This window comes from Lolium rigidum, chromosome 6 (assembly GCF_022539505.1).
Source record: "Lolium rigidum isolate FL_2022 chromosome 6, APGP_CSIRO_Lrig_0.1, whole genome shotgun sequence".
In the NCBI taxonomy this organism is placed as follows: Eukaryota; Viridiplantae; Streptophyta; class Magnoliopsida; order Poales; family Poaceae; genus Lolium; species Lolium rigidum.
The window spans coordinates 48,138,261-48,150,919 of NC_061513.1; the positions used below are offsets into that span (position 1 = coordinate 48,138,261).

Sequence of the window (12,659 nt, forward strand, 5' to 3'; positions counted from 1 at the left end):
CGAGAAGTGGGAGGAAAATAAGATTTGTTTTTTCAAAAAAAGGAGACAAGGGACGCAAAATAGCCGGCGAGCAGCGCTGCGTTTGCACGGAAACCCAACCAGCCCCAAACTCCGGCGAGGTCGCACCTCGCTCGCTTTTCTCCTCTTCTTCCCCGTCCAAATTCTCCTTGGCAAGCGCGGAATCGAGCTCCGAATCGGATCGCGCGCGCGCGCACGCGAGCGAGGGGAGCGAGAATGCCGCCCCCGGCAGCGCTGCTCCTCACGGCGGCCCTCGGCTCCGCGCCGGCGCGGCTGTCGCTGAGCCTCGCGCCCAGGCCGCCGTGCCTGCGGGCGCCCGCGCGCCGGATCCGGCCGGCGAGGATCCGCGCCGCGGCGGCGGTCGGCGGCGAGTTCGGCGGCCTGGGCAGGCGCCGCGAGTTCATCGGGCGGCTGCGGAACGTGCTGCCGGGGGGCAGGTGGTGGCGCCTCGAGGAGGAGGAGGAGGGCGCGGACGGGCGCGCCGAGGCCAGCGGGGCCACGGCCGCCTCCGCCCTCCACCGGATGTGGGCCCTCGTAGCCAACGACCGCTGGGTCGTCTTCCTCGGCTTCGCCTCCCTCGTCTGCGCCGCGGTAATGCCCATGATGTCTCCGTTAGTCTAGTCCAACTCCGTGGTTTGGATAAGTTTTGTTTGGTGGGTGTGGCCCTGAGCCGCTGATGCTCTGTCTGTGTGGTCGTGGCTGCAGCTCTCGGAGATCGCCATACCCCATCTGCTCGCGGCGTCCATCTTCTCCGCGCAGAACGGAGGGGCCGTCTTCTACACGAATGCCAAGCTGCTGGTTGTTCTGTGCTTGATTTCTGGAGTGTTCAGGTCAGTTAATTGTTTCTTCAGACCCAGCTCATATCGTGCTTAGGATCACAAGACAAGCTATGCCACTATCTGTTTTGATCGCACTGGGCTGAAACAGCTGGCCTGAATGATTACCCTCACTTAGGCATTGGGTGGTCTAGTTCAGTCTGCAAAAAACTTGAAATGTGTTGACAATCTAGGATATGGGAGAAGTTCTGGACTGTGATGAGCTTGGAACCTGAGGTGTTCACAGTATGATGAAGTATAGAATTGGTAGCATAGCTGCCAAACATAAACTTAAATTTCTACATGGTACATTGCAAATGCTATGATATGATCGGTACGATCGCTGTGAAATGCAAGCTTCAATTTCTGCAAATATACATTGTCGACAACTGCACATGCACATGCATGGACAAGTGTGCACACATGAAGACAAGGAATTTCGTGAGATAATCTGCACAGGACTAGAATTGTTCGCCTTCAGCATGGTTTTTTGAGTTTTTTTTAGGTTGCTTATTTAGCTCGTGTCCCCCTTTTGCAGTGGTGTGCGAAGCTGCTGTTTCGGTATTGCGAACATGATATTGGTAAAACCATGTTAGATTTTATGTAATTTAACAAGTCTATTTCCTTTCATGTTGCCCTTTGGATCGATCGGTGTCTTACAATCAATATCTCAACTTTTTTTCTTAGGTCAAACGAATGAGAGAAATGCTCTTTGATTCCATCCTATCTCAGGTAAAAACAGAGAAGGAAAAACATATGGTTTCCTCAAGAAAATTGAATAGGGCCCATACTATTTTGTCTTATTTAGTTTCGGTTGGAATTGCTACAAAGTTTCATAACTGCATTCTATATTGTGCTAGGATATTGCTTTTTTCGACGAGGAAACTGTGGGTGATTTGACAAGTAGGCTTGGTTCCGACTGCCAGCAAGTGTCTCGAGTTATTGGCAATGATCTTAATTTGATTTCGCGCAACTTGCTTCAGGTGAAAAGGTTGTTTAGTATTCGAGTCTACAATGATGACCACTATCTTGAAAAACTCATTTATCATACGTGACTTTGTCTCAGGGTATAGGCGCGCTAATTTATCTTCTAATCTTATCATGGCCTCTTGGACTGTGCACTATGCTTACTTGTGGGACATTGTCAATGATTATGGTAGTTCATGGACGGTAAAAGCTTGTTCTCACTTCTCGGTGGTTTATTTCTCCTTTTGGTCTTGCTTGCTCTTTTCCCTATTATATTGTTAGCTTGCAGCAATATCAAGTAAATGCTACTCCCTCCATGCACTATCATAAGATTGTTTAGTTTTTTCAAAAATGCATGTATCTAGATGCGTTTTAGTGTGTAGGTTCACTCATTTCGGTCCGTATCTAGTCCACATTGAAATATCTAAAACATCTTATAATAGTGAACGGAGGGAGTATATACTACCTCCTCCAGGTTTCCTTATTTTTTTGCTTTGAATCTTTGGTCCATGTGAAAGAAATCATTATGATACCTTCGTTTGATAGGTATCAGAAAAAGGCAGCTAAATTTGCACAAGAGTTCACTGCAAGTGCCAATAATGTAAGTTTATGGCCTCTAGTTGGAAGCTATTTGACAAGGCAAATTCATATATCAGTGATTTCCCTCATTTTGTATTATATTAATCTAAATCAGGTTGCTCAAGAAGCGATAACATTGGTTAGGACAGTACGGGTCTATGGGACCGAAAAGCAAGAGATCAAAAGGTAATCACTCTGCTCTCGTGTTTCTCTTATAAAGCATATATTTAACACTATGCACATGTCATAAACCCTGTTGTACTTATATATAGGTATGCAAAGTGGTTGGATAAGCTGTATGATGTAAGCTTTCGGCAGACAATGGCTTATGGGGGCTGGAGCTTGAGCTTGAATTATCTATACCATGCTACTCAGGTATTTGATGCTACTGTGTTTTAATATTCCATCCGACCCATATTACTTGTCGCAGGTTTTGTCGGAGGGAGCAATATTATTACTAGAAACATAGGATCTAGGTATGGACTTTTCAGTTCTCATTGCACTACTGATGAAGAATTCTTCCAAATAAGCTTTGCGTAGGTCGTTGCAGTTTTGATTGGAGGAATATATATCATGTCCGGGAAGTTAAGTGCTGAGCAACTGACAAAATTCACGCTGTACGCCGAGTGGCTAATTTTGTCTACCTGGTGGATTGGAGATAACTGGTCTTCCTTGATGCAATCTGTCGGTGCAAGTGAAAAAGTCTTCCGCTTGATGGATCTCCTGCCTAGCAAGCACCTTACTTCTAAAGGCAAGGCCGTAGAGTGCATGCTGATGTCTACTTTAGAGTCTCTGTTCTTTGATACTTTAATTGTCAGACTGTCATTGTTAAAGTAGTCTAAATTTTTTCACGATCGCAGGCCTCAGGTTACAGAAGTTAGAAGGGCGAATTCAGTATGAAGATGTAGCATTTTCATATCCGTCAAGACCTTCAGTATGTATCACCATCCCCTTTAGATGTTTTTTCTTTGATGAGCACACACAAGCACACATGTATAGTAGGGTTCATCAATTTGTGTGTTCCGTGATTATTATATATGTTTGGGTATTTGTGTACCAATCTACCTCGTGGCTCTTAATTTTCAGGTACCAATTTTGAAAAGGCTGAATCTAACACTCAATCCAAATGAAGTAGTTGCCATTGTAAGATATATAGAATGATGCTTTCATAGATCTGAATTCTACAAGTATTGCGAATGCAACCTTTGACATATAATCCTACTGCTCATGCATGGTTTACACCTTCAAAGGTTGGTCTTAGTGGAAGTGGCAAGAGTACTATAGTTAACCTTCTACTTCAGCTATATGAACCTACAAATGGGCAAGTAAGTTATTTCTGCCTCTTTCTATTGTTTCTGTCCCTCCTTCCAGGAGTTAAGCATTGCTGCACTTCAAAAGCAAAGTTATTTACTGGTCTGAAGTTATGTTTGTAACTGGTGCAGATACTAGTAGATGGTGTTCCACTTAGCAAGCTGGATACCAGATGGTTTAGGGAGAGAATTGGTTTTGTGGGACAGGTTCAGATCCATTTAACCCAAGACAGATTGTTGTACCACATGGAACTGTTTTGTATTTAACAATAGCATATACTTGCTATATGCAGGAGCCTAAGCTATTTCGAATGGATGTTAGTGCAAATATTAGGTATGGCTGCCCTAGAGAAGTTGGCCAGGAAGAAGTGGAGTGGGCTGCTAAACAGGCTTATGCTCACGATTTCATAATGGCTCTTCCTGATGGCTATAACACCACTGTTGACGATGCTCTTCTTAGTGGAGGCCAAAAGCAACGTGTTGCTATTGCAAGGGCCCTTCTGAGAGATCCAGCCATCTTAGTACTTGACGAAGCCACTAGTGCACTTGATGCTGAGAGCGAACATTATGTGAAGGTAGAGTATTTGTTAAGAAAAGAATAAATTGTACACAGTAGATAAGTATAATGTGCCTATGAATAGCATGTTAAGTTTTTTTTCTGCGTTGCTCTAGAGTGTTATCACTGAAGTAAGCACCGACCCTAAGGCTGGAAGAACCGTTATAATCATAGCTCACAGGTAATGTTTGCTTAAGACTAAGTTTCCTCTTATATTAGGAATAAGAATTAAGCTGACGCCATTTTCTATAGGTTATCCACGATTCAAGCCGCTGATAGGATTATTGTGATGGATAATGGTGATATTGTGGAGGTAAGCTTTTGATTTTTGTCGTGTCATGACTGCAAACACATATTGTGAATTGTGAGATTCGCGATGTCAGGCTTGTCCGCAGCTGAACAGATTGTACCTACAGCCGTTACTCACAGAAATAGTGAACTTTTGATTAGTATTTCCAGGCACTTCTGTGGTTTTTAGATCACTCTTCTGTATGGTTGTACAGGACGGACCACATAGTGAGCTTATCAAGCAAGATGGTTTGTATTCAAGATTAGCTCGGCGACAAAATGATGCTCTCCCATAGGAAGATGGTTCAGTCTACACTGGGGTTTTCCAGGTGGAGCCTCTGTCATTGGTGTATTCTTACAACTGACCATGGATCAGTTCCAGATTCTAATGATTCACAAATGCCAACTAACCAAACTGTATTGAAACGGTTACCGTCGCCAAAGGATCAAAGGGCAGTCGAAGTCCAGCGATGGCAGTACATGGAGGATTCAGGAAATTGAGTAGTTCGTACATGATTCATTTAGTCACACATTATCAGATGCAACCTGTAACTATATAAATATAGGCATTCTGGAGTTCAGATCATCGAAACCCTGTAACCAACTGTTGTATAAGAAAAAATGCAACAATTTTCTGGGATGAAATATACTCCAGTTTTGATAGAACTTCTATATTCAAATGGTCCTTTTGTTTCAAGATTCCATAAGGTATATATTATATAATATTTGATGCAACTGCTCCGTTGGGTATATGATCTTTCGGAAGGATAGATTTCACTGACACAACTGCTACGTTAGGCCAGACGTGCATTGTCATGAATGCTTTCAGAGCGCTAAGGTTCACTTCGTTGTATGGCTCTTTCGTGTGTTGTCACAGAATGCAGCCACCACACTTGGCTGCAGCAAGGGCACAAGGCACTTCTTTTCACAAGGACATGATCTTATTAATTCTATCTTTGAAAAATCAAGTCTATTTAGTAAACATCAGTGCATCATACATGAAGGTGAGGTCCTACTAACTTTTCTAGTTCCAAGATTCTTAGAATTCACTACAAAATGGAACCCGGTTCAGTTGTCCCTAGACACTCAAGTTGCTCAAGAAAAACTTCTGTTCAGGACAGGATCCAAGCAACCGCAACTGCTCGAAATTTGAGGATCCAAAACTTCTGTTTGCATCTTCCCCTCAAGCAGTCTTTTGTTTCGTCGATGTCGATGAAAGGTAAGATAGGGCCCTATGGCCAACAAACACAAGGAAGACTGAGAGGAAGCCAAGGTACTTCAGAGTTGTGAAAAGATCCAGCTGTTACAACAGAAGAATGAACATGAGCAGATGTTTTGCTTGTGCAATTATGTTTACTACAAGGAGGACACTGACCTTAACCCAGAAGAGAACATAGAGCAGCAGAACTGCTCCAATTCCAGCATGGAAAAGTGATGCGAATGCAGCTGGTCCTGGCAGGGATGGGAAGTTCTTCAAGTTGACTCCCAGACGCATAAGCTGCAAGTAAAAGTCAGAAGCACATTATCAGCATCAATATGTTGGAAGTATTTTCCAAACAACTTTGTGATAGCAGACAAAGATATACACTGGAGTAGGAATTGTTGACTCACCCCAATCAAGAACCCAATAAAAGGCAAAAGTGTGAGACCAGTGAATGCTAGTGAGACTTCCTTAGGCGGCCTCTTCTCTGGTACACGGAAAATGTGTGATATCTCCTTCTGTGGCGCAAACTTTGCCAACGGATCAACAGCTTGTGCAGGAGGACGTGGGGCCTTTTCTGAGGGCTCTGGCAAGTCCAACTCCAGATGGCCAAGGGCTCGTAGGAATGAATTCTCCTGAAGCAGACAAAGAAAAATCAGCAAGGCTAAACGAAACAGGACTGTAGAAATATAAATGTGGCAACATACCATTGAAGCATCACCAACTGAAAGCTCAAGGTCATATCTACCAGAAAGGTAGTAAAATTTCTCCACCAAACCAAGAAAATCCTACAATGTGGATTGAACAAGCACATAAGAAATATTATTAATAAAACAATGTCTAGAATGTATAAATTCTTTTGGAACCCTTGAAAGCTGAAGGCAGCAGAAACATGCAACGTAAGATATGTCAAGTCAGCTTGTGGTACTTCATCTCCACATTTGGCCACATTACCGGTGTGTAACCATGCCACCATGCTTTTATGTGAGGAACGCCCAAATTCAAATTCAAGCACAACTGGAAGATGCATCCACCATAATCATCATTATATACTAATTTTTGAACGATGTTTAATAGGTTTATTTCAAATGTTTTGCAACCTGTATGACCTTTTTCTTCAAACCTCAATTTGTCATAAAGATACCAACAGTGTTCCATCCTAAAGTTCTTACAAATGTCGTTTGATAACCATATGATTTTTTTTCTATGAGCCATTCTGTACAAATGTTCTATAAAGATGCCAACAGTGTTCCATCCTAAAGTTCCTACAAATGTCGTTTGATAACCATATGATTTTTTTTCTATGAGCCATTCTGTACTCATTTCCAATTGAAAATTTCCATGGAGTCAAAACTCTTCAGAAACTCTTATGGTTCATGAATTCCTATGCTTTTCCTATGATGTAATCAAACACGCTTTGGTGTAGACTCCTATGGCTTCCAACCCCAAGGGATTCAAGGGGTATGACATTACAGTCCTGCATTATTGGCATACCTAGTGTCTGTTTGTTTGGGCTGTAGCTGGCTGGCTGTGCAGGGAAAGCTGCTGTCCAGAAAAAGCTGTTGTGCAGGTAAAGCAACTGTTTCGAGTTTCATCATTTGGCAACATGGCTGGCTGTCTAGCTATATACTGAGAATTCTCTAAACTACCCTCATAGTTCGGAGTACATGCGTACAGATGTATGGTCCGGTGTAGCCTAGTGCGTGTATTGATCGACCGATTGCTGTTGACGCACATGGAAAGTACGGGACGGGTCGGGAAAGGCCAGGTCTGCACGCATGGTCGCGATGGCAAATGCCTGTAAATAAGCTAAACAATGGGGGCAATGCTTTATACTGCTTCGAGTTTAAGTGGCAAAGCTGCGGGAAGCCACCCAAAGCACCTCCGGATGTGCTTTTGCGTGTATGCCTATTTTGCTAGATGGCTTTGGCAAAGCCTACAGCGCAACTGCAGCGTTTGGTTGGTTTGGGTGGCTTTTTCTACTGGAAAGCTAAAAAAAAGCCCAAACAAACACCCCCCTAGTACCTTCCGTCTCAAGAACTGAACCACGTTCTCTGGATGATATAATTTAGGGCCTAAAAACTAACTGACACATTGCCAAATGAATGAAGAGCAAGCACTTGAGTACAACAAACTGGGGAGTATGTATACTCAACTAGAACGATTTTGAATTGCCTTGCAGAACCCGGCACCACAAATAAGTGTTCAACTCCACTTTCATGCTTCAACTTCAAGAACACCTGACAACAAATTTGCTAAACGAAGTCAGGAAAAGGAACAAATACTGCAACACTGAAAGAGAAACTTGGGTTTTATTGCACCTGGTGAGGTTTAAATGTGCGCCCAAGTGGTGTAGCTAGTTGAAAAGATAAACGTAACTTCTGCAGATGGTTCGCAGAGAGAGAGATTTGTGTATCTTTCAGTAGATCTAACCTGTAAAGAAGTGGATTGAAAGTGAGACATGCAAAATAAGCTATTTTGCCACAATTAGCAGCTAAAACCCCATGCCAATCTTCAGACAACTTAATAGATATTAACACAGATTTTCTAACTGGGGGTATAGCTAGGCACGTCTAACCCCGTTAGCCGTCTGTTAACACTTCCCCCATCCAGATAAAAAACAAGGCATCTTTCCAACCATACCGGATTTAAAAAAATGCATCGTTCATCCATCCAGATAAAAAATAAGCCATCTTTTTCACTGTCCCAAGAAAGAAACACAGTCGGTTCAGGGAACAGCAAGTTTAACACCATTCATTCGATCTACGGTAGAAAATATTCTACAGGATGATCCAATGGCCAGATGTGGGTGCGTAGCTATCTACCTCCCCCATGGTAGCTGGCTATATATATATGATCCACCAACACAACACGGAGAGGATCGTGAATTACATAATGGAGGATATGCTTCAAACAGACGTCAGGTGTGAAGAAAATTAAATACTAAAAGGTGAAGAAGTGCTATTCCAGATGAGAATGAACTCTTTCAAAGTGATCATGATTGACTTTGGCGGTTGGTGTCAGAACTAAGTTATCTTTTATAAGTTGCTGTAAAATACCAAATTCTGGAAAATAGCACGGAATTAAATGTCTTGAAAAGTTTACTTTTCAACAGACTCAGAAGTCCCAGCATCGTTCTCAGCTATTCCGATTTCTGCCTTGTCAACTTTGATCAGTCCCGTGACAATGACAGTTTCGGTGTTTCTCCCTCCAGTAGTGTAAACAGTTTCATGTTCTGGATCCTGGAGAGAAATCTTGAAAATCGAAAGGGCAAAACATTAAGAATGGCAAATACTATCACTAAGAAAGGGCAAAACATTAAAGAATGGCAAATACTATTACCTCAAAAACTAGCGAGTACTTCCCAACATCTATTTTCAATGGATCAATGTCCAAGTAATGAACATTGTTGTCAACGTCAAACTGAAGTTCCTGATACCATAAGGAAAAAAAATGTTAGGGAATGGCAGCTCAAACAGAGACAAAAGAATGATAAACTAATATAATAAAAAAGAAGTTCCAAGAGGTAAACACTAATCTAAACCTGTACCTTGTCAGTGGTGATAACCTTGGAGTCAGATCCCAATACTTGCACAAGATTTACTCTGAGAGGAGGTGCAGCAGATCCAAACACTGTAGTGACTTCAACCTGAAAATGATACATATCAAGGGGACACAAGTTGGAGTTAACTTGCACCGAGCTAAAAACTTCTGAACTCAAAAGCAACAAGTGACAATATTGCAGCCAAGTGTTACTTTTTTCGTTCACACTCATAACATACTCTTTAGCAAAACATTATTGTTATTAACTTACTATTAAATTGCAACTACAGAAGTACCAGCAGGATGCATAAAGGTTAGAAATCATAGAATGCTTGTTTAGAAACAAGGTAAATTCAAGACTTCAAAGTTTAATGAATACAACAGTGCTTGCAAGAGACATGGGGAGTTCCTCAGTCACCAGTGTCATATAATGTGTCTAATACCATTTTGCACTACAACACAGAATAATTTAATGCAGAACCAAAGCCACATTAATACATCAGGCAAAATCAAAGAGACTGGCACGTGATGATCACCTTCAGCTGATCTTTGGAGGTCAAGGACAGTACTTTGGAAGGAAGTGAAAGGATCAAAGGAACAAAGACCCTGTAAATTGCAGAAAATAAATAAGCATCAAAATAATGTGGGTTGCAAACTCTTCAAAAATGGCAAGAAAAAGGGTAACTTGCCTATTGTTCTCCAGGAGTGACAGGGACTTGATCTGATTAAAGCAATCCTTTGCACTACCTGGGAGCCCTATACCAAGAAAGAACTTCGCCAAGCCCAGTATTTTCTCACCGGGGATCTGTAGGTTGAGTGTTGTTGGTTATGGAAGGTGCTTAACACAAATTTAATGAACAAGCACCAAACTGAAATGGGGAAAACTCACATTCAATTTCCCAGAAACAGCATTTGCGAATGAAGTGAAACCCCGTACTACTGAAGCAGAAGTTGTTATGGGGCCCTTGTATTCGGAAGCATCAACATTCTTCTCATCAAAGTAGAAGGTTCCATCATCTGAGAAAACACATACCATAAGATACTATCTGCAGTAAGAGGAGTATTTTCACTTGGAAGTGGCTCCTTCGTAATGGAGAAGTATCACAGTAGACCAAGTAAATAGTTTCAGTACTGCCTAAATAAAAACTTCACGATCTGGAGAGAGAAATTGACAGTAGTAGTAACTATCTAAACCTGCCATTAAGTATGCCATAGGCTTAGCAATTTGGTACCTAAGTTCCTACAAGATATCAACCAGGCATCTTGACTCCTGGAGAACTCTTGACAAGTTTAAGTCGATAATACTCAAAATCTCAGGTCTATAAGCTCATTTAAAAAAAAACAGTGAACCAAATGCTCATCTCCAGCGAGCACAAAGAAGAAGGCTAGAGAACATACCATAGCTTTTGATTGTGCCAAATAGCTTCACGATGTCATTTTTAACGACTCCGATCTGATGGCATGATAATAAAAAAATTAAGATACATGGTAATAACAAACTTCAAACAATATGCATTTGTAAATCAGATGAATGGAGATTGTTGTGCGTAATTTAGAATGCCATAAGTTGAGAGATTAATAATTTGTTAGGTATGTTTCTATTTGTATTGAATTCAAGCCCTTCCTGCTTTCAAGACTCCACAAAATATAGTAGTTTTTAAATGTATATGTTACCCCTGCGTCCTTATATTACTCATAGAGGAAGATAATAGGATCATGTATAAGGTTTTCACTTGCATTCAGTTGGGAATTACAAGGCTTTGTGACATGGCATGCACCATATATAGTTACCCTTACTTCTTTATCACTTATATTCAAGGAAGATAATCACACAGCAAATTAACAAAGTTAATCAAGCACGAGCACAGAACATATACGTACCATGGATGGATCAACCTCAGCATCGGATAGTGAAACAACTCCTGCCAATGCTTCTAGTGCGATACCTGTTGCAGTACATTATTGCTAAACATCAGCGCCTGAAGCTAGGCATTTGATTTGCAGTAAAATCATCCAGGTGAATCGAAACAAGCTTCAAAAAGACTTGGACACTGAAAATGAATACTAAGTATATAACTGCAGTAATAAGAGTGTCCTCAGGTAGACAGCAAGGCAAAATTTTGTAACTAGCAACCAGTTCATCCCACATGCAAGTGCAGTTAAACATAAAATTTATTTAAAGCGGCAATTTTCAACTAATATACTCTATAGTAGTGTAGTAGTGCAATATGGCAAAAAATGTTACCGGCAGCAAATGTGCTAGATTCAGCACTGTTGGTGTCATAACGCCATCTACCATCACTTTGGCTAAGTGCCTACGATACAAATATAGATCAGCAACTAGTTCGAACGGCAGAACAAGATGTAGATTGCAAAAGATACACAGAAAAAATTGCATAGCGTAATGTACTGTTGTCACCTTAATTGCATGAAATATGCTGTCTGCGTCAGACAAAACAACGCTGTGTCCTTGCTCCTGCAAAAACAACACCACTTTGTCAACCGCTAAATAAATTCAGATGAGCACCTATCATTAGTGCTGAAGGCAACCAACAAGTATCGGCAAGCGAGTGGATTATAGGGGTAACCTTGAGGCTGAGCAGCCCTCCCACGGAATAGTAGAATTCAAGGAGTGAATTGGAGTCCTTGATCACTGCCTTGAGCCTCGACGCAACATCCTGTCACAAAGAACGAACCCCAGAACACCATCAAACAAGCAAATCCCAATAGCAACGGCAAGATCTCGAGAGCTAAAACCCACATCGTAAACGCCGGCGCCAATGCTGCATCCGAGGACGCCGCTGATCCGGGCCGCGTGGAACAGATCCTTCGCGGATGAGGAGGAGGAGGAAGACAGCGTGTCGGAGGCGAGCTTGCAGGCTTTGCCGTCGAGGCTCTTGTCCTTCTGCACCCCCAGTATCTTGAACGTGCTGACCGCCTCGTACGTCGTCTCCAAACTGCACGGCGCGCAGAGACAACAACAAACACTTAGAAGAAGACGCAAGTAGGACTCGAGATTTCAGGCAGGCGGTTCCCTCTCGGATCGATCTGGACCAGAGTAGGTCCGTAATTGCGCCCCCGGGGGACGAACCCTGGAGATCAGTAGAGATGGTGACGCTTTCTAGTGGAGTAAGGAACTTACTCGCCGAGGGATCCGTCGGGGAAGGCGGTGAAGAGCTCGGCGGCTGTGGATCTGTGCGCGTCGGAGACTGGGCGAACGGCGGAGGATAGTGGGGCTACGATCACGGCGAGTACGAGGAGGACGGCCAAGGGTGGGAGCCCCCAGGCCATGGCTGATGCGGCGGACGGCGCCGGCCGGAGTGGGGGAGAGGAGGAAGGGTTTAGGAGACTGGGCGGGTGGGAGTGGCCAGATCTGCCGGAGG

General features: G+C 42.7%; 2 protein-coding genes across 2 annotated transcripts; one reads left to right on the top strand and one right to left on the bottom strand.

The window, feature by feature from the left end:
* Positions 1-230: 230 nt before the first annotated feature.
* Positions 231-5,198, top strand: LOC124665670 (ABC transporter B family member 26, chloroplastic-like). Its single transcript, XM_047203062.1, has 18 exons — positions 231-609; positions 724-848; positions 1,372-1,414; positions 1,521-1,565; positions 1,694-1,816; positions 1,900-2,003; positions 2,346-2,400; positions 2,494-2,564; positions 2,651-2,753; positions 2,919-3,129; positions 3,239-3,312; positions 3,465-3,521; positions 3,629-3,703; positions 3,821-3,895; positions 3,982-4,263; positions 4,361-4,425; positions 4,497-4,557; positions 4,748-5,198. Exons 1-18 carry the CDS (start codon positions 235-237, stop codon positions 4,826-4,828), a joined length of 2,025 nt encoding a protein of 674 aa, XP_047059018.1. The 5' UTR covers positions 231-234; the 3' UTR covers positions 4,829-5,198.
* A 282-nt stretch (positions 5,199-5,480) lies between these two features.
* Positions 5,481-12,659, bottom strand: LOC124665671 (dolichyl-diphosphooligosaccharide--protein glycosyltransferase subunit 2). The gene is made up of 19 exons (XM_047203063.1): positions 12,419-12,659; positions 12,038-12,233; positions 11,865-11,954; positions 11,696-11,752; positions 11,522-11,591; positions 11,158-11,222; positions 10,675-10,729; positions 10,166-10,293; positions 9,966-10,081; positions 9,813-9,882; positions 9,284-9,382; positions 9,076-9,165; positions 8,839-8,987; positions 8,055-8,166; positions 7,890-7,973; positions 6,441-6,521; positions 6,144-6,368; positions 5,908-6,030; positions 5,481-5,832 (listed from the first exon to the last, which is right to left on the bottom strand). The coding sequence occupies exons 1-19, from the start codon at positions 12,565-12,567 to the stop codon at positions 5,716-5,718; spliced, it is 2,076 nt and encodes a 691-aa protein (XP_047059019.1). The 5' UTR covers positions 12,568-12,659; the 3' UTR covers positions 5,481-5,715.

Excerpts from the sequence above, each read along its gene's own strand:
- LOC124665670 (XM_047203062.1), top strand. The coding sequence starts at position 235 with ATGCCGCCCCCGGCAGCGCTGCTCCTCACGGCGGCCCTCGGCTCCGCG. Across the intron at positions 1,415-1,520 it reads GTATTGCGAACATGATATTG|GTCAAACGAATGAGAGAAAT; the intron begins GTAAAACCATGT and ends TTTTTTTCTTAG. Across the intron at positions 3,522-3,628 it reads CAAATGAAGTAGTTGCCATT|GTTGGTCTTAGTGGAAGTGG; the intron begins GTAAGATATATA and ends ACACCTTCAAAG.
- LOC124665671 (XM_047203063.1), bottom strand. The coding sequence starts at position 12,567 with ATGGCCTGGGGGCTCCCACCCTTGGCCGTCCTCCTCGTACTCGCCGTG. Across the intron at positions 11,955-12,037 it reads TTGGCGCCGGCGTTTACGAT|GATGTTGCGTCGAGGCTCAA; the intron begins GTGGGTTTTAGC and ends TCTTTGTGACAG. Across the intron at positions 8,167-8,838 it reads ACTTCTGAGTCTGTTGAAAA|GTTAGATCTACTGAAAGATA; the intron begins GTAAACTTTTCA and ends ACTTCTTTACAG.